Below are 23,371 nucleotides of genomic sequence, written 5' to 3'. Positions count from 1 at the left end.
AGTTTTACATGGACGTGTGTGTGTGTGTGTATTTAGTTCTATGCAATTTTATCACATGTGGAGATTCATGTGATCATCACTGTAGTCAAGATGCAGAACAGGTCCATCACAGGAATCTCTTGTGCTACCAACTTTTCTAGGCACAGCTATCTTCCTACCTTCCCTGGCTCTCTGACCAACAGCATTCACTAATCTGTTCACCATTTCTATAATTTTGTCATTTTAAGAATGTAATATAAATGGAACCATACAGTATTTAACCTTTTGAGATTGGCAGATATCAATTTTTCCTTGAGCTCCATCTAAATTGTTGCATATATCAATAGTTTGTTCCTTTTTTGTTCCCAAGTAGTACTCCACGGTATGACTATACAACAGAGTGTTACAGTATATCCCGTTGAAGGACACTTGCATTGTTTCCAGTTTTGAGGTATTAACTAATAAAGCTGCCATGACCATTCATGTTTTTGTGTGAACATAAATTTTCATTTCTCTGGGATAATACACATGAAAGTGCACTCGGTGGATTGATTATATGATAAATGCATGTTTGGCTTTGTAAGAAACCGCCATTCTCTTGTAGACTAGCAGTACCATTTTACATTTTTACCAGCAATGTATAAGTGATCCACTTTCTCCACATCCTTGCCAGCATCTGATATTACTGCTTTTTAAATTTTTAGCCATTAAGTGTATAGTGCTATCTCCTGGTTTTAAGTTACATTATTCCTAATGGCTAATGACATTGAACATCTTTTTATATGCTTTTTTTGCCACAGAATATCCTATTCATTTTGTTCATGTTTTTGGCCTATATGTCTAACTGAGTTGTTTGTGCTTTTACAATTGATTTTTGATAGTTCTTTAGATATACTGGATACAGGTTCTTTGCCAGATATGTGGTTTGCAAATGTTTTTCTCCCATTCTGTAGCTTGTCTTTTCATCCGCTTCATAGGGTCTTTCAGAGGGAAGCTTTTAAATTTTGATATGGTCCAGTTTATCAAATTTTTGTTTTATAGATTGTGCTTTTTGGTCTCAAGTCTAAGAATTCTTTGCCTATTCCTGTCACCCTTTGCTTGTAGCCCCAAAGATTTTCTGCTATATTTTTATCCACAAGTTCTATGGTTTTATGTTTTACTTTTAAGTCCATGATTCATTTTGAGTTAATTTTTATGTAAGTTGTGAGGTTTAAGTCGAGGTTCATTTCTCTGTTTTTCCCCCTTGTAGTGCTCAGTTGCTCTAGTGCCATTTGTTGAAAAGGTTATTCTTCTCCCATTCAATTTGGCACCTTTGTCAAAAACCAGCTGGGCATATTTTTGTGGGTCTATTTCTGGATTCTTTAGTCTGTTCTACTGATGTTATGTGTCTGTCCCTCTGCCAATACCACACTCTCTTCATTATAGGCTACATAGTAAACCTTACATATGTGATTATGGTAGAATGATTTCTCTCATGTTATGCTTTGTTTTTAAAATTTTAGCTACTTTCGGTCCTCTGCCCTTCTACATAAACTTTATAAAGAGCTTGTCTCTGTCTGCCAGCGCCTTCCTGAGATTTTGACAGGCATTGCAGTAAAAACATGGATCAGTTTGTAGAGAACTGACATCTTTATTATGTTGAATCTTCCTATTCTTGATTACATTTTATTTCTCCATTTACTTAGGTCATCTCTTTTGGTTTCTTTCATCATTATTTTGTAATTTTCAGAATACAGATCTATACAGGTTTTGTTAGAGTTTTACCTAAATATTTCATTTTCTGTGGAGCAATTGTAAGTAGTCTGAGTTCTTTCTGGATGAGAAAATTACTTTTGAACTTTTTTTTTCAAATTTCAAAGCTTATTTTTATTGCAGTAATTATTTTTATAAGGGTTTATGAATGTTTTATTGCATGCAAAGGAATGGCTTGGTTTTAGAAGTTTACTCTCAAGTTTTAGGAATGTTGAGTTTATTAGCTCTAAGCCTCAAAGTTTGGTTGGGAGGTCTAAATTTCATTTCTGTTGTGATTGAAATTATATTAGAATCAACATATGACGTGTTATTACGAACCTACTCTCAAATCGATCCCACGTCAGCTGTCACACCATGCTAGCTCTCTTCTGAAGGGAGGAGCCTCGCAGCCCACCTGAGGGTAATTATTCTCTACTTCTTAGCTTACCTTTCCGAAACCTTCCCAAAGTTTTGGCCCATTGTGTATAATTATATCTTTCATAATCTCAGTAATCAGTCCAGAATTTGAAATATTTACTATCGAGTTTCTAAATTCAGTGTGAAATTTAGCTTTTTTTTTCATGCCTCATTCAGTTTTTTTCAAATTTTACTTCATTCAAGACTAAGTTTATCTTTTTTCTTCAAGGTTGTAGTCAGTACCACTCATTGGGTAAGGGAGGAATGTAGGAGCCCAGTTGAGGTGTTTCATTTTGCAAATTAACTAAAACCTAAGAAAGTCCCAAGTAGCCCTTGAAATTGCGGTAAAATCCTAGAAGTGCTGTCTTAAGTTCCGTGCTGTTCTTTCCTCAGGGTGGCTATCTGTATGGTGTTTTGTTTTTGTTTTTGTTTTTCTGGTTTGTTTGTTTGGTGTAGCTTTTTGTTTTAAGAATCTGTCTTTAAGCTGGAACTTGTGAAAAGCAGCTTTGTTTGTTTATAGATTGTCTCATTCCAGGAAGGATTTGGGGCCACAATTCTTATTCCCCTTGTGAGTTACATTTTCTTCTTAGGAGAGGGAAAAGAAAACATTCTTCAAGGTGACCTCTAAATAGCTGAGCTGTGAAAAACTTCCCTCTGCACCCTCTGTAAGTTGGGTACAGGCTTATTTTGTTAGCTGATGGAACTGACAGAATGCACAACCTCAGTCATTTAAGAGTACAGTGGTCGAGAAGTGGCTACATGGTTAGGGGGACAAACAACCAAAAGTATGAATGGGGACAGTCACTTGGGGAAGTTGTGTTTCCCTAGCCTTGTGCGATGTGGTCTGCTTCATCTTGGGCCATATATGGGGGTGAAGAATTACCTGACAGGATTAAACTTGTTGAGTTCTGTATGAAGGGGCAGACAGCTAAATTAGACTATGTATTTTTCTTCATTTAGGGTTGGCTTTATACCTTCATTTTGGCTTTTATTTCAATAAGTTTATTGAATAGGGCCTTTCAAAGTAGCATCCCCATTTAAATATATTTAATATTAATATTTAAATAAAACTGCAACCAACTGGGAAAAAAAACTGCAAAGAGACTGTTACAATTGTGTTAACATTTACAGCAGAACAACATTTTTTGTTATATAATGCAGTGATTCTCAAAGTTTTGGTCTCAGGACCCTTTTATACTATCTATTGATATTTACCATATTAGAAATTAAAATTGAGAACATTTAAAATATTTCTGAATTTATTTAAAATTAATAGTAAACAACTCGCTACATGTTATCATAAAATCTTTTAATGAAAAATATCTATTTTCTAAACACAAAATTAATTGAGACAAGTGGCATCATTTTATGTATTTGTAAATTTCTTCAATGTGAGGCTTAATAGAGGACAGCTGGGTCCTTATAGCTGCTTCTACATTCAATCTGTTGCAATATGTTGTTATAGTTGATAAATATAAAGAATATTCAGCCTCACACGGTTATCTGTACGAGTTAGAAAATGGAGGAATATTTAAAAGCCTTTTAAGATAACTGGATATTCTTTGATACTACATCAAAACTTAGTAAGTGGTGTTCTCAAAGGTATGTTGCAATGTGGAATCAGAAACAATATCGAGGAACTTTTTGTGTTCTGTCACATTAAAATCCATTGGTCTTTCTTCTCCTTTGAGTGAATGCTTTACCCATGAATGATTTTGTAATATCATGCATTAGTCATAGGGAAAATGTTCATTCATTGCATCAGGCAGTTTCCAACTGTTGACATGTTTCATGTAATATCACATGCTATATAGCTGTTGGAAAACTCTACCATATGCTCATGACAATGAATGAAAATAGCAAAGAATATCATATTATAAAATTGTTCTGACCTTGCAGACTCCCAGAAGTGTCCAAGGGACCTTTAGGAGTCCCTGCACCACTCTTCAAGAATCACTGATTTAATATAAATGGTTTTTTATTAGCAGCTTCATTAGCAGTTCCTCCAATTTGCAATTTCTATTAATGACTTCCAAACTGCACCATTGCCTGGGACTGGCCTCCGATAGAGACTGAAGATAAAGGAACCAATTCTGCACCCCACCCCCCGATAAGAAAGACTTACAGTTGGGGTTGCATTCCTGATCTAAGGATGAGGTTGCAGATTAGTCATAGATATGACCAACTGTCTGTCATAAAACAAGTATCTTGAGGTTGTTAACTATCATAAGAATCCTTAATCACTAAATGGGAAATTACCAACTAAGTTTTATGAAAAGATCATAAATGTAATAGCATGTACATAATTACTAAAAGTACTCCAGTAGACTGGAGTACTTTTAATACATTAAAAAATGCGACTCTTGGTGGGGAGGGATGGCTCAGTGGTAGAATGTGTGCTTAGCATGCACGAGGTCCTGGGTTCAATCCCCAGTACCTCGACCAAGGGAAAAAATAGAATAAAATTATTTTTTTTAATGCAACTCTATTTTAACATTAAATTCGGCACAGAGTGAATTACCTTGTCAGAAAAATATAATGAAACTATTAACTAGGCTTTCTCTCCCTTTTTAGAAATGTCTGAAGATTTGGGGGAATGATTGAGTAGCCTGAGTATCACAGAGCTATAAAAGGAAGTGTGAATAGACTGCTTTTTCTTTTGATAGTTTTTATTGTAAAAAATTGGTATTCAAATTCCCTTGGCCCTAGAGCTGCCCTCCAGTAGGTATTTGTTTCTTGCCGAATAAAAAATAATACTGTCCTCCACTGTAAATCATCTTCAAAAGAATTGACTCAGCATTGTCTTCCCTTACACTTACTAGTTGATTCAGAGTTGAGAATTGAGTTGTTGGAAGCCCCTCCCCCCTTCTCTGTCACAACCAGATTCCCAGTGGTTGAGCCTGTGGATGCCCCTGGGATCCCTATGGGGTGAAACAGAGTAGGGGTTCCCACAGAGTGACCCACAGTGTTGGGGGTCCTGGCTGTCACCCCTGGGCTCTCTTTTGCCACCGGAGGAGCTGGAGGCGTGGTGCTGCACTGGCCTGGGGAAGGAGCAGTGCGCTCAGCGTGTAGCTGTTCCTCTACCCTTTAGTGCAGTCTGCCTCGGTCTGTGTGGTGCAGGAGGTGTTTCAGCCTCACTCCTGTGTTCTAAGATTCTCTCAGTGGTGCCTTATTCATGCATATTTGTTCTTCTTGGAAAGGGGAGCCAAGTCAGGAACGACCTATGTCACCACCTTGGTGATGTCATTCTCTCATCTCTTTTTAAAGGTTATCTATTATTCCCTTGTGTAGACATATAATATGTTGATCTCGTCCCTTATTAATGTATATATTAGTTTCTTATTTGGGGGAGTATAAGTATACATGGCAGTGAACATAAGTCTTTGTATACATATATATAAGTAAACTAATGGAAAAATTCCTGCAGGTTGAATCCTCTGGATCAGTAAGTCATTTAAAAATCATTTTTGCTATTTGTTACTATAAGGACCTAAAGAATACTGCTGGATAATAGTTTTTATTGGAGTAATAAAGTAAATTATTCTATTTTTTAAGGATTAAATTAGCCTTCCTTGTGATTAATGTCATTTAAGAAGATTTTAAAACATATGCATTTTTATGTGAGTGTCTGTAATATGGAAACATTGTTCAGATTTGCCAACTTAGTTTTCAGAAATTATTGCTGTAGAATTAAAGGTCACATAAAATTATTTAGCTTGTATTTTAATTATGCTACCTCTTAAGCTGTTAAATTCCTAATGAAACTTAGAATTTTATACACACACATTATATAAACAAAGTTCAAATTCTCATTCTATACTGGGCTAGCTTTATGATGTCTTTACCACTTAAATTATCTGAACTCAAAGCCCACTTACATTTTTAGTCTGTAAAACCTTGCAGGTGGTGATAAGCCATGGGTGATAAAATTCATAATGAGTCTGGCTTAGTGCCTGATATTTATCAGGCACCTAATATATGGATTTAAAAAATGCACTGAAGGAAAAGTACACTATTTAAAAATAAACACATCACAGCATGTTAGTATTCTACAGTTTGAAAGGACTATATAAATGGTTTAGTGATTCGTTTTCAAATTGAGCTCAGTGGACTTTAAGGGTTCTATTTTTTTTCAAGTTCACAATTACTGATTTGGTCCATTGATCTCTCAGATTTTAGCAGTTCTTCATAGGTACCCAGACAAAGGCTGAACTTGAACTATTCTGTGTGGTGATTGGTGAGTTTTGATTTGCATTTCTCTGATAATTAGCAACACTGAACATTTTTTTCATCTGTCTTCATTGGAGAAATGTTTGTTTAGGTCTTCTGCCCATTTTTTGATTGGATTTATTTTTTTATTAGTGAGTTGTATGAGCTGTTTATATGTTCTGGAAATTAAGTCCTTGTCAGCTGCATCATTTGCAAATATTTTCTCCCTTTCCATAGGTTGTTTTTTTGTTTTATTTATAGCTTCCTTTGCCATGTGAAAGCTTTTAAGTTTAATTAGCTCCCATTTGCTTATTTTTTCTTTTATTTCTATTGCCTTGATAGATTGCCCTAGGAGAACACTGCTAAGATTTATGTCGGAGAATGTTTTGCCTGTGTTTTCTTCTCTACCAAATTTTTGAGTATGTTTTGGAAAATATTTCTCACTTAGAGGTATCCTCATCTTTTTCCCCATAAGGTTGTCAGATTCATACATCAAAATATACTTCATTTACTGTATTCTACTCTATACATATACTATATACATCTATATTCTAAACTATGTGCTGTACCCTCTTCTATAGTATATACTATATTCATCTATATTCTATAGGTATACTATATTTACATACTGGATTCTAGTAGATATAGTATGTCTTGATATATAGTAGATACAGTTAATCTTTCATGTTGTGATTTATTGGAGAAATGTGGGCTAGCTAAAAATAATGATAGAAAGCTTTACAGTTGGATCAGTAACTGAACCCAGAGAGTGCAAGTAAATAAATGGCTGTCAGCTTGTAGAGAACATTTCTAGGTGGGGGCTCTGAGGTGCCATATTAGACCCTGTCCCTTTCAGCATGTTTATCGGTAAATTTGAGTGGACTTCTTAAGGATAAGAATAGGTCTTACTTGATTTTTGTATATGCAACATTTGACATGCTGTCTGGCTAGAATTAGTGTTTCTTAAAGGAATGAATGGATGGATATATCAGTGAAATAAATTGGCATTCATGACAGGTTCACAAATAGGAGGAACAGCTAATTTGATGGATGAGAAGATTAAGATTAAATTGATCTCCCTAGGCTCAAAATCTGTGGAAAACAAGCAAGACAAAATTTAATCATGTTTACTGTTAAGTCCTCAATTTTTTTCCATTTATTTTATGGGTATCACAAAGAGGAGACCTGGCTTGAAAGTTATTCAGATTTTTTAAAGTACAAGGTTTTAGTTGATGAACCTATATAATCATATAGCTGTTTTAAAAGATAACAGAAGGGCAAAAACTGTCAACCAAGCATGCTGGTGCCCAGATTTTCAGAGGTAATAATAACTAAATTTACTGGCCAGATCACATCTGATAACAGATACCCAATTTTAGGTAACAAACTGACATGTAGAGAGCAAGCAGGAAAATCAGAGGGTCTAAAAAATGACATATAAGAAACAGTGACAGAAGCATGGGACTGTGGATAAGATTGAGATTAAGGGAAAATGTAACTTATTTCAGTATTAAAGAGCTGTCATGTGGAAGAGGAGAAATAGACATGCTTTTGGATGTTCCCGAAAGCAATACAAACCTACTGGATATTTCTGGTAAGCTGAATTCCACTACTTCATAAAGAAGAGCTTCCTAATAGTTGGAATTGTCCGATGATAATGAAATCAGTACCCTTTGAATTATTGTGCTTTTCTGCCACCAGAGGTATTTGTACCGAGGCCAAATAACAACCTATTAGGATTGTAAAAACTGTTCCAATAAGGTGAACTAGGGTCCTTGTTTATACAAGGGTTTGAGTCTTCAGAATTGGGTTACAGTAACACTGAGCAATGAATAAAACAATTGACATTTATAGACTTGTTTTAGTAAATGCAGTAGTGTTATTTAAGTATATTTTGCTTTATAAAAAATAAGTGAAAGTTTAAGTTCAGTTATCCTTTGGGTTTGCATGCAAAAATTAAATTATGTAAACCTTTACTTCTCTTTTAAGAGTTAGAATTATGTACTGTTTCCTTTTGGAAAAAATCAGTTAAGTATGTATTTTTTGTATTATTAAAATGTTTGTTAGTATGTATTTTTTGTATTATTAAAATGTTTGTTAAAGACATTTTTTAGATTTACAGTGAAATGAGCAAACATCCATAGTCCTTCCAGCTGAAGATAACCACTATTTATATTTTTTTCTTTTTCTATTCAATATCTTTAATTTCTTAAAGCACTTTTACTTTTTTCTTATGAAATATTTTGAACATACAGAAAAGAAAATAATGTTTAACATATTCATCTACCTCCTTGACGTTTTGCTAATTTTGCTTTAGGTCATATTTTAAAAACTAAGGTGTTAACTTTAAATAAAGTTCCTTTGTACACTTTCTCTAGAACATTTCTCAACTCTCCCTCCTCAGAAGTAACTGTTCTGAAGTTGATAAATGTACCTTCTTCTTATTGATTTTTTACATTTAAACACATTTTTAGAAATTGTCTTTTTATTTTATATAAGTAGCACCTGTACATTTTTAAAAACTTGTGAAAAATAAGTTTTAAAATTCTTACACCCAGATATCACCAGTTTTAGCACCTTAGTATATATCCTCCTGGATCTTTTCTCTGTGTGTATATAATATATATTACAGATGAAGAAATTTCCTTCTGTTACTAGCTTGTCAGGATTTTTATTTTAAATCATGGATAGTATGAAATTTTATCAAAAGATCAAGTGCCCTTTTTTTGCTTTTATTGAAGTGGTCAAGTTTTTTTTTTCATTTAATTAATATGGAAAATTACATTTATATATTTTTTATTATTAAGCTACTATTCTGCTTTGCTTTTTTGAGAAAAGTACTACTTAGTTGTGATGTAATTTTTGTACATTGCTAAATACCTTTTGCTAATATTTGTCTGGGATTTTTGCAACAATACACATTTATAAGAAAGGCCCATAATTTAGTTTTTTCAAGCTGTCCTTACCCAGTTTTGGCAACAAGATTATAAAAGTTCTCACAAGGAATGACTTGGAGAGTCTTTCCTTCTTTCTGTTTTCTTTTACAGATTGTAAATGATAAGGGATAACTCTTTCTTAAGATTTAGTGTTATCACTTCTGAGACCTGGAGCTAGTGCTTATTTGTGAGCTTGTTTTTGTTTTTTAAATTTTTTCCTACTTATTCACTTCATTTATAGGTTGATTCAGATCTTGTATTTCCAGTTACTTTTAGTAATTTATATTTTTCTGGAAAATTGTTCACTTTACCTTAGATTTTGTATCTGTTAGCATAGGTTTTACATAGTATTTATGATTTTTAAATTTCTGTCATTTCTGTAGTTATATGCCCCACTTTTATTTCTAATGTAGTTAATATGTACCTCTTCTTTTTCTTGATAAAGTTTGCCAAATAATGTAGCATGTTTGGAAGCTGTGTTATTTATAGGTTCAGGATTGAACTTTAAATATATTCAGGGTTGTTTTACCTTTCTGGTGTTTTTTTTAATCAGTAAGTAAAAATTCCTGTCCCACCCTAATAATGCTTTTTGTCTTAAAGCCTATTTAGTCTACACTGCTTTTTTTTTTTTTTTTTTTGGTAATTTTTTTTTTTTTGCCTAATATATTTTTCTTTTACTTTTATCTCTTTGTGTTAATGTTTTATCTCTGTGCTTATACAGTAGTTGACTAAATTTATTTTCTAAAAGAGTTCAACATAAGAATATCTCATTCAATAAAGTCACTTATTTACATTTGTTGGAATTACTGAGGTATTTAGATCTATGTGGGTTATCTTTAGAAACAAAATTATTATCTTTTCTCCCTGCTTTTTTTTCTTTCTGCCTCTAACCCTTTATTCTATTTTTCCACTGATTTTAAAATGGCACGTTCTATTCTTTTAGAGTTTATCTTTAAATTTTTCAGATATATGTACTTGAAATAAGGAAGTCTAAAGCAATTAATATCTATATTTTTTTCAAATTCAATCAGGAAAGTAGAACACTTTCTCCAGTCTCTTCTCATGTCATCTTCCATATTATTGTTGTCTGTTTTAATTACCTTATTTTGAAACCCATCAATTTTTTAACCATTCTTATGAGGTTTCCCATTAGTTTCTTTGCTCATTGTTTTTTCTTGCATCTCATTTATAACTTGGAATGTAAATGTCTTATTCCTCATCAAAATTTAACATCCATTGATGATTCTTTTCTGATCCAGTCTTTAGCATGATGGTTTTTCCAGCACTCTCTCTCTTTTTATATCTTCAATTCTGGAAAATTCTTAGCCTTTTTGTTTTTTAATATTACTGTTCCCGTATTTTGTCATTATCTTTTAAATTCCTATTACACCGTATTAAAGCAGTTTATAAAGAATATGGATGGCCAATATCATAAAAATTAACTTCAGTAATAATCCAAGAAATACGAATTAAAATAATAATATCCTTTTTTGCTAGTCCAATAGATTAAAAAATTATACTATCCAGTTGTTGCAAGAATGTAGTAAAATAAGGCTACTAGACTGTTGAAGAGAATGTAAATAGTTACAGTCTCTCCAGAGGGCATTTTGCTGATGCTTTTTAAAAGGCTTGAAATTGTACAAATGTCTGTCAACCCAGAAGCTTCATTTCTAGGGTTATAATGATAATGATAAATAAGCTTAAATTTATTTATAATAGGATGTTCACCATAGGAAAAATTGGAAGCACCCTAATGTTGAGCAGCAGAATGTGGTTAAATAAACTATGATTATCTACAAAGTAGAATATCATTTTATTAAAAAATTTTATGGTATTAGTGTATTTATTGACATAAAAATCCATTTATGATATTTATTTACTGAAAAAAAATGTATAAAATCCTCAAATTATATACACCAAAGTGTTGGCAGTGATTATCACAGAGTGATGGGACATTTTAAAAAATGTTCTATTCTTCTTTGTTAATTTATAATACTTTAAAATAAACACTTATTACACTTATAATAAAATGTTTTAATTATAAAAGACATTGTTTTTATCCAGAAGTTAGAAATAGTATCTTGACAACTTAAGTTATTTTAAAAGAAAAACTTTTTTAATAGGATAAATTTGATATGTATCACTGTATAAATTTAAGATGTACTTTGTGTTATTTTGATTCATTTAAATATCATAGTATGACCGTCATTTTAGTGATGTTTATCAGTAGTACATAATTATAGTACAGTATTATTTGTCTACATTTACTATGCTGTGTATTAGATCTCTATGGCTTATTTACTACTCGTTACAAGTTTGTACCCTAAAACACCATCAATCTTATCCCCCCAGCCCTTTTCCCCAGTAACCAACATTTTACTTTTTTTTTTTTCAGTTGCTTGTTGTAATGTTTAGCGTTTAGATGAATTCTTTTACCTAATTCAGTTAACCTTTTTATTACCAGCGTTTTGAATTACTTATCTGTTGTTTCTGTTTCATTATTTCTTTATTCTAGGAGTTTTCTCTTGCTCTTTCAGTAGAAAGTAGTTCCTCTGTCTATTTATTTTTCTTAACTTTCTCTGCCTCTGCGAATCTACGTGAAACAGTTACCTATTGTGGTCTTGAAGGGATGTTCTTGTTTGGGAGCATCCCTATGCGGACTGCATGTGCCCAGTGTTTTGGGGGAGGACTGGATTTGATATGGACACCAGTCACATTATTCCTGAGGGTGTGCAGGCAGTTCTTACCTTGGTAGGGGGTGCGACTGGCAATGGAGGGGCTAGCGCCCCCTCCTAGTGTGAGGCAGGACTTCCTCTTGTTCAGTGGCTCTCACTGCTCTGTCAGGGTGTTCTGATCCCAAGCTGCTGAAGCAGAAGCCCTGAGTGTCAGGCTTGAGCTGTCTCTGTTACCCTTTAAGAGTGTTTTCTCTTTCCTATTGCCCCAGAGGAGGAAGATGCTGAAACAACTGGGGCCTGTTCACGTACAGAGGTCCAGTGCACTGTTGTGTAGGCATCTGTGTCTCCTTTCCAATGCTGCCCATGGTCAAGTCTTTTCCCTGGTTGTGGGCATCTCAGATCCTGTGCCACATGTGGCTCAGATGGAGTAGGGCCAGAGTATTCGTTTGGCTATGGTTGGAGCATGCAGTGAGGTGGTCGCAGAAAGCAGAACTGCCACTAAATCAGACTTCTCCCTGCTCTGCCTCAGGAACAAGACCCCATTTTCCCTCACAGCTGATCACTGTCCCCAGCTCCAGTGTGCTGCACAGAGGAGGTGGGACATGTGTGGTTTCTCTGTTTATTGGGTAGGGGTGGGGACTGAGATGTAGTAGAGTGGCTGCTGTGAAAAATCTAGCCTCCTTCTGGATACTGCTTGAATAAGCACTAACACAAGCTGCTGCAGACCTGCCTGGGCTCTGCCCTGGCACTGGGTTGCCTCTGTGTCCCAAGGGCAAGTCTTTTCCCTGGTTCTGGTCATCCCAGATCCATTACCGCACAGTGGCATGGAGTGAATGGGGCCGGAGCATTTGCTCAGCTTGAGCTGAGGCACCGAGTGATGTGGTCTCCAGAATCCCAGTAGCTACTAGAACAGACCTCTCTCCACCCTGCCTTGGGGGCAGACCAGTGAGCACATGCTCCTCACAAGCAGTGTCCAGGCTTCTGTAGCCTTTCTGTCAGTCCCAGTGGTCCTCCAGCCAGCCAAGGGGGCTTGTTCTCTCCACGTAGGACCCCAGAATTTAATGCTTAAGAATTTGTCTACAAATCATTGTGGAAAACAAGGAAAGGAATAATACGCTAAGTATCTCCCTAAATTGTTGGTAAAGCTATATTCCAGTTGATGTTTACAAACACTGTGCCCAACCTGATTTGTGTGTTTTATTCAGTACCACGAAAAATGTCATTTTGACACTGAGTGTGGTGTTTTATTGTTGAATTTTTTTTTCAAGTACTATTTTTTGTGTCTTTGTACACATATCATAGGAACTATCGAGAAACCTTGAGCTAAGTACTAACAGTTTCCAACGACAGTTACTTGCTGAAAGGAAAAGGGCATATGAGGCTCATGATGAAAATAAAATTCTTCAAAAGGAGGTACAACGACTGTATGACAAATTAAAGGTAAGCACTTTAAGTTGCATCATTTCTCCCTATAATATATATTCAATGAAAACTCAATATGTTAAAACACTATTATCATTTATAGTTGGGACTTTGGTACACTATCATTTATAAAATTCTAATATTTTTTTCTTTGGCACTTACAAGGAAAATATTTGTTAATATAATCACTATTACCAAAAATGAGACACTAATAGGAATGATGTAATGGGAAAAAGTTATAATAGAATCTTGCATAGAATTTTCATTTTGTTAATCAAATTCTCAGAGAAAGCCATAGCCCAAAATGCTCAAGAACACTTGTGTTTTTAAAAATGGTCTAATTTTTTTTATTGAGTTATAGTCATTTTATAATGTTGTGTCAATTACCAGTGTAGAGCACAATTTTTCGGTTATACATGAACATACGTATATTCATTGTCACGTTTTTTTTTGCTGTGAGCTACCACAAGATCTTGTATATATCTCCCTGTGCTATACAGTATAATCTTGTTTATCTGTTCTACATATGCCTGTCAGTATCTACAAATTTTGAACTCCAAAAATGGTCTAATTTTTAACTCCTCATTAATTCGGAACCCACATTTGAGAGATGCTAACTAAATTCCTGTCTCTGTGGCTAAGCCTAGAAGTCAGTTGAAGACAGTACTACCTCTGCCAGGTAGGAGTGGGTGGAAAATGAATTTTGCTTTATTTGTCCTAATTTTCTTGACTGCCAGGTCCTATTGGACTTTTTAGGGAGAATTATTGCTCTACCGTAACCTAAATGTCCTAGGGACATTCCTTTCTATAGCTGGTAGTTACAAAGGGAAGCTAAACTAGATATATTCCAGTTTGGTGAGCAAAGTACCAGTTGACGAGGTGAGGATTTTTATTTTATTTCAAACTGAGACTCTACATTCTTAATTGTATTGGATTTGTTTTCAGGAAAAGGAGAGAGAACTGGACATAAAAAATATATATTCTAATCGTCTGCCAAAGTCTTCTCCAAAGAAAGAAAAAGAACTTACATCAAGAAAAAATGGTATAGTAGCTATTATTATTGAAAAAATATTGTAGTTAATAAAAACGAAATAAATTAATTTTGAAGTGGAAGAAAGATGAGGGCAAAGAACTTTACTGAAATAAATTTAAATTTCCTCATAGGTACTTTGCAGAAATCCTTCCACCTTTCTGAGTTTTTTCCCCTGAGGTCATTAACATTGTGTTTTACATAATTAAAACATTTTTCTTATTATAATTTACTTTTAAACGTTTATGAAAAAATATAAGCATACCCTAAACTAGAGATTATAGTATAATAAAACTTTATGTGTCAACTTTAAGGATTATACATTTTACTAATTTTATTTTATCTTTTTTTCTACTTTTTTTCTAGAGTATTTTAAAGCAAGTATCAACTGCCATTTCATTTCACTCAAAAATACTTTGGGTTTTTTTTTGCATATCTTTACTTTAAAAAAAAAGTATATAATTTTCTTCTTCTCTGAATTGCAAAAGTTAAAAACATAAACTTGGTAGAAGTTTAATAGGATTTATCCCTCAGAATTATCCTCAAATTACAAAATTACCAGTAAATCCTAGAAATAAAATTAGTAATAGTGAGTAGTCATAGAGCTGAGAAACATGCATTATCTCATTTAGAGGGTGAACAGTTGAATTCCATAGATCTTAGAACTGTTCAATACAATTAGAAAAACTCTTTTATAATTTTTATGGTAGCTGCATGCCAGAGTGATTTTACAAACCAGTGTACAAAAGGAGTACAAACCAGTGAAGACTTCGAGCTGGAGAAATATCCTATAACCCCACAAACAGTTATGTGTTATGAAAACAAATGGGAAGAACCTGAACGTCCTTCTTTGGTGAGTCTAGCAATATAGGTACTAAACTCTAGGTTTGAAGTCACTCCTAAATACACAATATCAAACACTTAAAAATTTCAGCAATGAAGCTAGTACTGTAGCTGTATAAATAAGCAGCTGGTCTTTTAAAGAGAGAGACAACATCTGTATATTTTATTAAACTCCTTTGGATTGATTCTTAGTTAACACTGCATCCTTCAGATGCTTCAGAAAGGTCGATTGTACCTTCCAGGTTGTAGGAGGAAAAGAAAAATTTCTAAGATTCTTACCTTTTATGTCTCTTACCTGATAGTCTCTAAAAGTCCTTCTTGCTTTTATATTTAGTAGCAAATTATAGTAGCTTTCAAATGATGTGTTAGAATTTGACTACATTTAATTTGGGGGGCCTCCTGTATAAGAGAATTTTACAAGTTAGCTGAATGTTGAACAAAGCAGCTGCAGTGGAATCAGACTTTCTATCATTCAAATTAAGGTGGAATTCAGGCAGTCTGTGTTGGACCTTCACTTAAAGGTTCTCACATATTGAGTACTGGAAGGATCTTTCCTCTAAGAGAGTTTTATCTTTAGTGTTTACAGTTGAAACTCCAAAGAAAACAATATATGAGGGATCCTGCATATTTTACATAATCCTGTATTTCTGTGCCTTGTAAGTTTCCCAGTGACCTTGAGCTCTCTTCCTGTGTGTGGTATAAAACAGAAGGGTGGACTGAATTGGTTCCTCTGTGTACTCTAGCTTTCTTTTTTTTTACAGTTTAGATAAGTTAGCTGTATCTTATAAGTGTGTTTCTCCTTATATTTATATATTGTTGAGACTGGATCATATTAATTTATCTTTCTGAAAAGGTAAAGTGTAGAATAGCAAAGTAAATCTTAATTTTAGAAAGATTAAAAAAAATGGTCTTTATATTATAAGATTCAGCAGGAGGAGCAGCAACCTGATATAGTGAGAGTATATAGCCTTGGAGTTAGCACTGCTTTTTAATTAAATTACGGTTCAAACACTTTAGTGACTTGTGTGACTTCTTGGAGCCTCAGTTTCCTAATATAAAACAGGGGTGGGTTACCTGTCAGAGTTGTGGTAATAACTAATCACAAAGTTTATAAAGCTGTTAAGACTAATCCTGTTGCTTTAAGGGGCCTCAGCAAAGGTGAGCTGTGTTAGTTAAAGTACAGGCTGTTGCTATTGGAAGGAGACCCAGAATACAGTGGCTCAAGCAAGATTCAGGTTTCTTTCTCTTGTAACAAACTGAAGGTCACTGGGTAGTGCAGGGTAGGTAGACTTCTTTGTTCCATGGTACTCATTCTCTATTGTTCTTCCACCTTTGAGTGTAACCTCCTCTGTATGGTTCGAATTGGCTTCCCACACCTGTGGGAAGGAGGGGTGAGGAAGTGGAGGGCAAAGAGCTTTTGTTTTTATAAATGATCAGAAGTTGCATCTGTATTTCCACTCACATCCCATTGGTGCTGTCTAGCTTCAAGGGAGTCTAGCAAATGTGGTCTCCAGTGGAGCAGCCCTGTGCTCTGCTAAAACTCCAGGGACTCTGTAACTAAAAGGAGGGGGAAAATGGATACTAGGGGATAGTTCTGTACAAGTCCACTAATAATAAATTTTACTTTTATTAAGAAAAATTACACACACACACGTGAAGGGGCCATAAGGAACAAGGAATTGTTTACATTGTAAACAAGTTTACATTTTTATTTAACTTAAATATTATAAGATTTATTAGTTAGAGGCTTTGGGCTAGTATAAACTTGAAAGATTCACTGTAGTCGTTACTGCCACTGTTACAGTTCAAAAGCATATCACTTGGCCTTTAACAGTTGTTAATAGCCTTTTCTGGTTAACTGAGTTAGTCAGGTTTTGTTGTGAATATACAAAGCCAAGGATACTTCTGATACTTGTCTCTTCAGAAGTTTATGTAGGGTATTGGCTTTGCTTCCATTATATTAGTTCTGACATGTCTTCCAAATGCCTCTTTAAATTTTTTAACTAAGGTAAGAAATAATCCTGTGTACTTTCGAAAATCTTTCAAAAGGTATTAACTTGTGGCTTGCCGCTTTCGTAATTGAAAATTTGCTTTAATTTCCAACTTGGTATTTTGCTTAAGGGAGATAAATCTATGGTATTAAAATTGCTTTTCCCCATTTTTCTGCATGTGAACTTGAATTTTTTTTTTAATGTGTAATAGTATCTGGAATCTCAAGAGAGAGAAGATCATGAAGAAGCAGGGATTCTAAACCCAATTGTGGAAAGAGAAGACAAATTTGTTAAAGGTCAAGGACGCTATGCTGTGAAACAAGAGGTTGAGAAGCTGGAGGATGGTAAGAGTTTGTTTAAACAAGTGATGAGTCAGCATGCATCCCTTGAGAAAGAAGGGGTTAATATCTCCTCTTCCAGCTCAACAGTGAGTTGGTTATACAGAACAAGAAAAGGTTGATCACAGTGGTGGGGGGCTGTCTATCAAGAGTCACAACATAGGAAAGAAATTACTAAGGAAAGAAAAAGAATGAAGACTGTCAGTCAGCTGCTATTTGAGGTTAAGGGATAAAGACAAGTTACCTTCAGAAAATTCAGATGAAGTAGAATTCAGATGAAAAGGGGAAAAAATTCTTTGTGAATTAATCAAAACCTGATGAAGAGACAACTCTGAAAGGCAACCCTGTTTATTGGCTTGACCTTGAGACTCTAGTCTGTAGACTAGCCCAAGCATTAAAATAATCTGTTGTAAGGCCTTGAATATGTTTCTTTAATTTTTCTTTGGTTTTGATATATAAAATAAATCTTTAACATATTCAAGCATTAGTGTGAAAGTTTAGTGAACCAACTCACATAGTTTTAGATACTGGAAATGAAGTTCAGGAATAAATTCATTTCCATTTGGATAAAATGTGTTAAATGTATAAGCGAGAAGGATCACAGACTCTAATCCTTTGCATATATTTTATTAGTTATATATTAGCTGCTTATCGAGAAATACTTCTTTTCCTTCAAGTTAATGGAACATAAAATCATGACTTAATTGGTGCTTCAATTAGTGTATGTATATTTGTGTGTGTGTATTTAAAGCAGTTGAAATAGAAGCCATATTTATATCACCGTTGGCTCATGCACAAAGGGAGATGCTTGCACATTTTAAACTGTAGAGTAGAAAATTAGGTATTATGTTCAGTTCTGTCTAAGCACCAGGAAAAGAAACAAGTAACAGAACACTGTCACTTCTCTTTGTCGTTTTTGACTGATTTTTTTTTCCTGGAGTCTGTGTGGAATGATCTTTGATATCAGTAAGAATGAATGCCATTTACTAAAGTTACCAAATGCATAGTATTCTCACATATGTTAATATTTTTAATTTTTTCATTTAGAAATCCTTTCAAAATTATAGCAAAGTGGCAATAATAGTCAAAGAACCACTTAAAAGTAAGTTGTGTGCCTCGTGCCCATGTCTTAAAATGCTTTCTTACGTATTTCTCCAAAATAGATAAAGATACTCTCTCATCATTCCAGTATAGTTTTCAACTTCAGGAAATTTAACTTTGCTACAACACATTTCTCTAATCCACCATGATTACTACAGTTTTGTCAGTTGACACAGTACTGTTCTTGAGAGCATTTTCTTCCCTCTGGAATGCGATCGTGAATTGCACTTCGTTCTCTTATCTCTTATCTCCTTTAATCTAGAACAGTTTCTCAGCCTTTTAAAAATGTTTTGTGCAGTTAACATTTTTGATAAATACAGCCCCATTTTAAAAAATAGAATATTTCTCATTTGGGTTTTATCTCAAGTTTTACTTAGATTCAGGTTAATGCATCTTCTGTCAGAACACTGCATAAGTGGTGTTGTGCCTTCTCAGGGTGTGACATCCAGAGGTTCAATTTATTTCTCGGTTTAAAGTAAAAGTCTTGTTTCATCCACCCCACCACCCTCCATTCAGTGTACAACACTATGTTAGGTTTAAAAAATAGGCAGGGAACCTTCTTCCTCGCCCCTAAATTGAAGAACAAAACTGTTTCTATAAATCTGAATCTTAAATATATATTAAGTTTATTCTTTTTGAAACCCAGAATATCAAGTATAAAAATGAAACTTATGGTGTCTACCCTCACTGTACTGATCACACACAAATTAGATAAAGATTTGTTTTATAAAAGATGAGAGTTTTCTTACTTAAAAATATTGACTACTGTAAAATCACATTTTAAACATTTGGTTTCATACAGAGTGGGAAAGAGAACTTGTTAAAAAGCAAAAGGAAAAAAAGACATCTTTGCTAGAGAGAGAAGAAAAGCCAGCATTGGAAACTGGAAGATACCAAATGGAAACATACCAAATTCAAGATATTGATAAATTGGAAGAAGAGGAAGAAGAAAGGCTGAAGAGAGAAATGCTACTTGCTAAACTGAATGAAATCAGCAAAGAACTCCAAGATTCTCAGAATGTAAAATGTCTTTCTCTCCCATTGCTTCCTGATTGGGAGTCAAAACTGCACTCCCCAGAGAGAAGCCACAAAACATACACGTTTTCTGACTCCCCAGAAAGATTATTTAATGGGCATCATTTGCAAGACATCAGTCTTTTAACTACCAAAGGAGATGGTCAAAATCTATCTCCTCTCAAAAGCCCAGTCTCTCCAAATGAGCTTGCATTTGGGAGCTATGTGCCTTCGTTTGCAAAAACATCAGGGAAGTCAAATCCATCTAGCCAGAAGAGTGGCCTTTTTGATTTCCAAAAAAACAATATAGAGAAATTTAGTAAAGACAGTGTAGATTTGATCACAAGGAAAGAGAAAAAAGCTAATCTGATGGAACAACTATTTGGTACCAGTGGCAGTACCACCATTTCCTCTAAAAGCAGTGACCCAAATTCTCTGGCTGCCAGCAAAGAAGACTTTGACCCTCTAAATTTTCTCCCTGGGGATAAAAGCAGCGGGGTTAGAGAACATGATGATGAAGATGAATTTTTCCTCAGCGAAGGAAGGAAGTTTTAATTCAAACAGACACCGATTAAAACATGCAAACAGTAAACCAGCAGTAAAAGCAGTTGATTCTGTAGAAGATGAAATTGAAGAAGTGCTACTGAGATGACTGACCAGAGTGTACGTTTTTTCCAATTGTAAATACGGAAATATTTAATCCAGAATTTATTATAAACATTTACAAGTTTCAATAGTGTAAAGTCCTTATTAAGGAATAATTTTTAATATATAAATACAATGGAAATAAAAAGAAGTATCATATCACAGTTCATAGCTAGTTTGCCAAAAATGAAGGATGCTCTTTTGAATGAAACCAGAAATAGAGATATATCTCACTTGGTTTGACTTTTTATTTACAAATAGGTTTTACCTCTAAAACAGCTCTATGGGGAGTTTTATTCCATTGGAGTACATACTCATTTTCTACTTGTATCCCTGTTTATTTATGTATTTATTTTTGGTCCTGTCCTCACTGAGCTAAATACAATCCTCCCACTGATTGTTGAATGGCAATGAAAAGTGAGAGGCTCTGTTGGGAAGTGTAGCTCCCAAGAGGTGGAGAACCAGTGTTGCCAGGAGCCCTGTCCTCTGTGAATAGGGATGGGAGTCCCTTTCTTACATGGCGAGGCTCAGCTACTCCTAAGTAGAAACCGTGACAACACGGGCATTTCCCATTCCTCTGGATGTAACCACAGTTAAATGCTACTCATTTCCCAATTACAAGTCTCGTTAAATCACTTACCCACAGCTGTGCTAACACATGAGGCTGAATTCAGAAGACGCTTGTTTGCACGGACAGCTCCCTGTCCTGGCTCCCTGAGGCTTGCAAGCAGTGTGATCAGTAATTCCCCTTCCTGTTCTCCTACACTTTTGTTATGTCAGAGACTGGATGTGAGATTTCATACCAAATACGTGGAATTGAAGAAATTCCGTCCTAGTATAGCATGATTTTCAACTCAGTTATGTTTCCAGAGTAATGTAACTTGGAAATTTAAAAAATGTACTTTTAGTATTTGAACTTCCTCTCAAACCAAAGAGACAATGGTAGTGTAATACCCTTGGACTTACAGGACTAATTGTAAAGCAGCCTTGGTTGAAGGTGTTTTAAAAGATGAGGCGCCTGCCTTGCTGAGTAGGGTGGATGGTTTTTGGTTGAAAAGTGTTTGGTATTTGCTGTTTTTTGCTCACTTCATCTGCAAAGGAGTTGATGACCTTGGATTATGTTGGGCGTGATTGGTCTTCAAGAAGCAGTAATACACCACCAACCAAAGAGAAAAAACATGGTTCAAATGAAGAGTGGTGGAAATAGGAATAAACAAATGTTGATTGGCACTTATTCTGAAGTGACCCGTTGGTTTCAAGAATTTACTATGTATTTGCTCTTAGTATGTTTTCTGATGTCAAGCATATGTACTGATGAGGGGGCTAGAGTTACTGTTTCCTTATGAATGCTTATTATTGAATGTAATTTCGTAATTATTTCATAAGACTTAACCTGGTTAGGTCTCTAATTAAAAGATGTACCACCTAGCATTTTTTAATTGTGTTCCTGTTATTTATTGGGAACTGAATCTCCCAAGAGTGCTAAACTATATTAAATTTTTTAAATAAAGAGATTTTTATAACTGATATAAATAAGCATTTAGTATGTTGTAAATCATTCTAATATATGTAAACCACATTACTGTAATACAGTTCTTGATAAAATACTATTATGTAATGGTAATTTTGTTCATAATTGCTAATCTTTCTGCCAAAAGTATTCTGATTTTTAGGTTTTGTTTTAAAGGGTTTTTAAAAAGTATCAGGAAAGTTTTATATTCGGGTCATTTTAATTAGTCTCTTGCTTTTTTATACCTGATGTTTTCTAGTCTCAGATGCAATAAGACAGAATTATTGAAATTAAACCTAAAATTGTTATAGACTTAGAAGCATTATAGTGTTAAGCATTAAAATTGGAGATTAAAATGTGCAGAACAAGTTTTGAACAAACCTTAGAGAGTGATTAACTTTTTCCCTAATGTAAAGTTAAATTTATTTGTACTCAGAACTCTTATTAATAAAAGTTTAAAACACACTCTGACTCTTTCTTTAAATGATACCTTAGGTCACTTAGGAAATATATAGTGGAAATAGGACCTGCAAGGTTTTTATTTCATTATTCACCTTTTTTTTTTCTGGTCAGTATTTTTAGTTAAAGTGGATGAATTTGCCCTAAATCAGGTTAGACAGTATGCTTAGTCTTATCAGATAATTATAGTTTTAATTAATCTTTTCACCCTTAATAACTATCATAACGGCATATATGGCTCATAATATAAAAGGTGGGGTAAAGAGGATGAAATTGGATCATACAGTAAACTTACTTCATGGCTGACGCACTGTGTTTCTGATCCTGCTCTCCAGCTCGGACTCAGACATCCTCAACGTCCAGTAGCCCTGGCTGGGTGTTAGTTGGGTAGAGCCTTCAGGTCTGCCTGATGCAAAGGGGAAGGGACATTGGTATTACGGTGACAAGGTAGATTTTTTTAGGATTAAAGAAGTTACTAGAAATTCTCAAAAAAGGATCTGCTTTTAAAGCTTTTTCCTTTCTACACAATAAATGACTCTTTCACATTAAAGTCCCCTTTTATATCACTTGAAAGTGTCCTGTTTAAAGTAAAGAGCATGGCATGTATTCATTAACTATCCGAACGCTTCCTGGGGGTTCCCTGCACTGTGTTAGGTTCCAGGAGAGTAAGACCTTGCCCCTGCCCTCACAGGGGCTCCATCCCACCCAGTTCCATCCCTGCCCCCTACCCCTCCCTGGGTGTCCTTGAGTTCCTCAGCTGTTACTGGTCGTTTATAACACATCTTAAGATGGCTATGGGGAGTAAATTAAATACTCTGGTTAATGCGTGGCAGGGCACCTGGTACCTATAAGCACTCAGTAAACATCAGCTGCTGTTATCCCAGCTGTTTATGAGTTTCTTTCAGGGAATAATTGAAAAAATAAAGCATAGGTATGTATATATAATACATCGACACTGTCCTTTGAGTAAGATACAAGCAAAAAGAGCTTCTAAACCTCCAAATTCACTATCATAAAACATCTGTACTAAATCTATTGTGCCCTTAGGTCTGCACTTAGAACTTTCCTTAC

The 23,371-nt window shown here is 34.6% G+C and overlaps 1 protein-coding gene across 3 annotated transcripts in view; it reads left to right on the top strand.

Annotated features, from left to right (window-relative positions):
- Nucleotides 1-22,306, top strand: part of LCA5 (lebercilin LCA5) — a 42,386-nt gene extending 20,080 nt beyond the window's left edge. For all 3 annotated transcript variants that reach the window (XM_006182093.3, XM_032484503.1, XM_032484504.1), the window contains 5 exons: nucleotides 13,250-13,387; nucleotides 14,315-14,411; nucleotides 15,110-15,252; nucleotides 17,445-17,577; nucleotides 19,475-22,306. In XM_006182093.3, coding sequence (XP_006182155.2) covers nucleotides 13,250-13,387; nucleotides 14,315-14,411; nucleotides 15,110-15,252; nucleotides 17,445-17,577; nucleotides 19,475-20,241 — 1,278 coding nt within the window. In that variant the 3' untranslated portion in view covers nucleotides 20,242-22,306. The remainder of the gene's footprint in view (nucleotides 1-13,249; nucleotides 13,388-14,314; nucleotides 14,412-15,109; nucleotides 15,253-17,444; nucleotides 17,578-19,474) is intronic.
- The last annotated feature ends 1,065 nt before the right edge of the window (nucleotides 22,307-23,371 follow it).

This window comes from Camelus ferus, chromosome 8 (genome assembly GCF_009834535.1).
Source record: "Camelus ferus isolate YT-003-E chromosome 8, BCGSAC_Cfer_1.0, whole genome shotgun sequence".
Classification (NCBI taxonomy): Eukaryota; Metazoa; Chordata; class Mammalia; order Artiodactyla; family Camelidae; genus Camelus; species Camelus ferus.
This window is presented reverse-complemented; position numbering and strand designations above follow the sequence as displayed.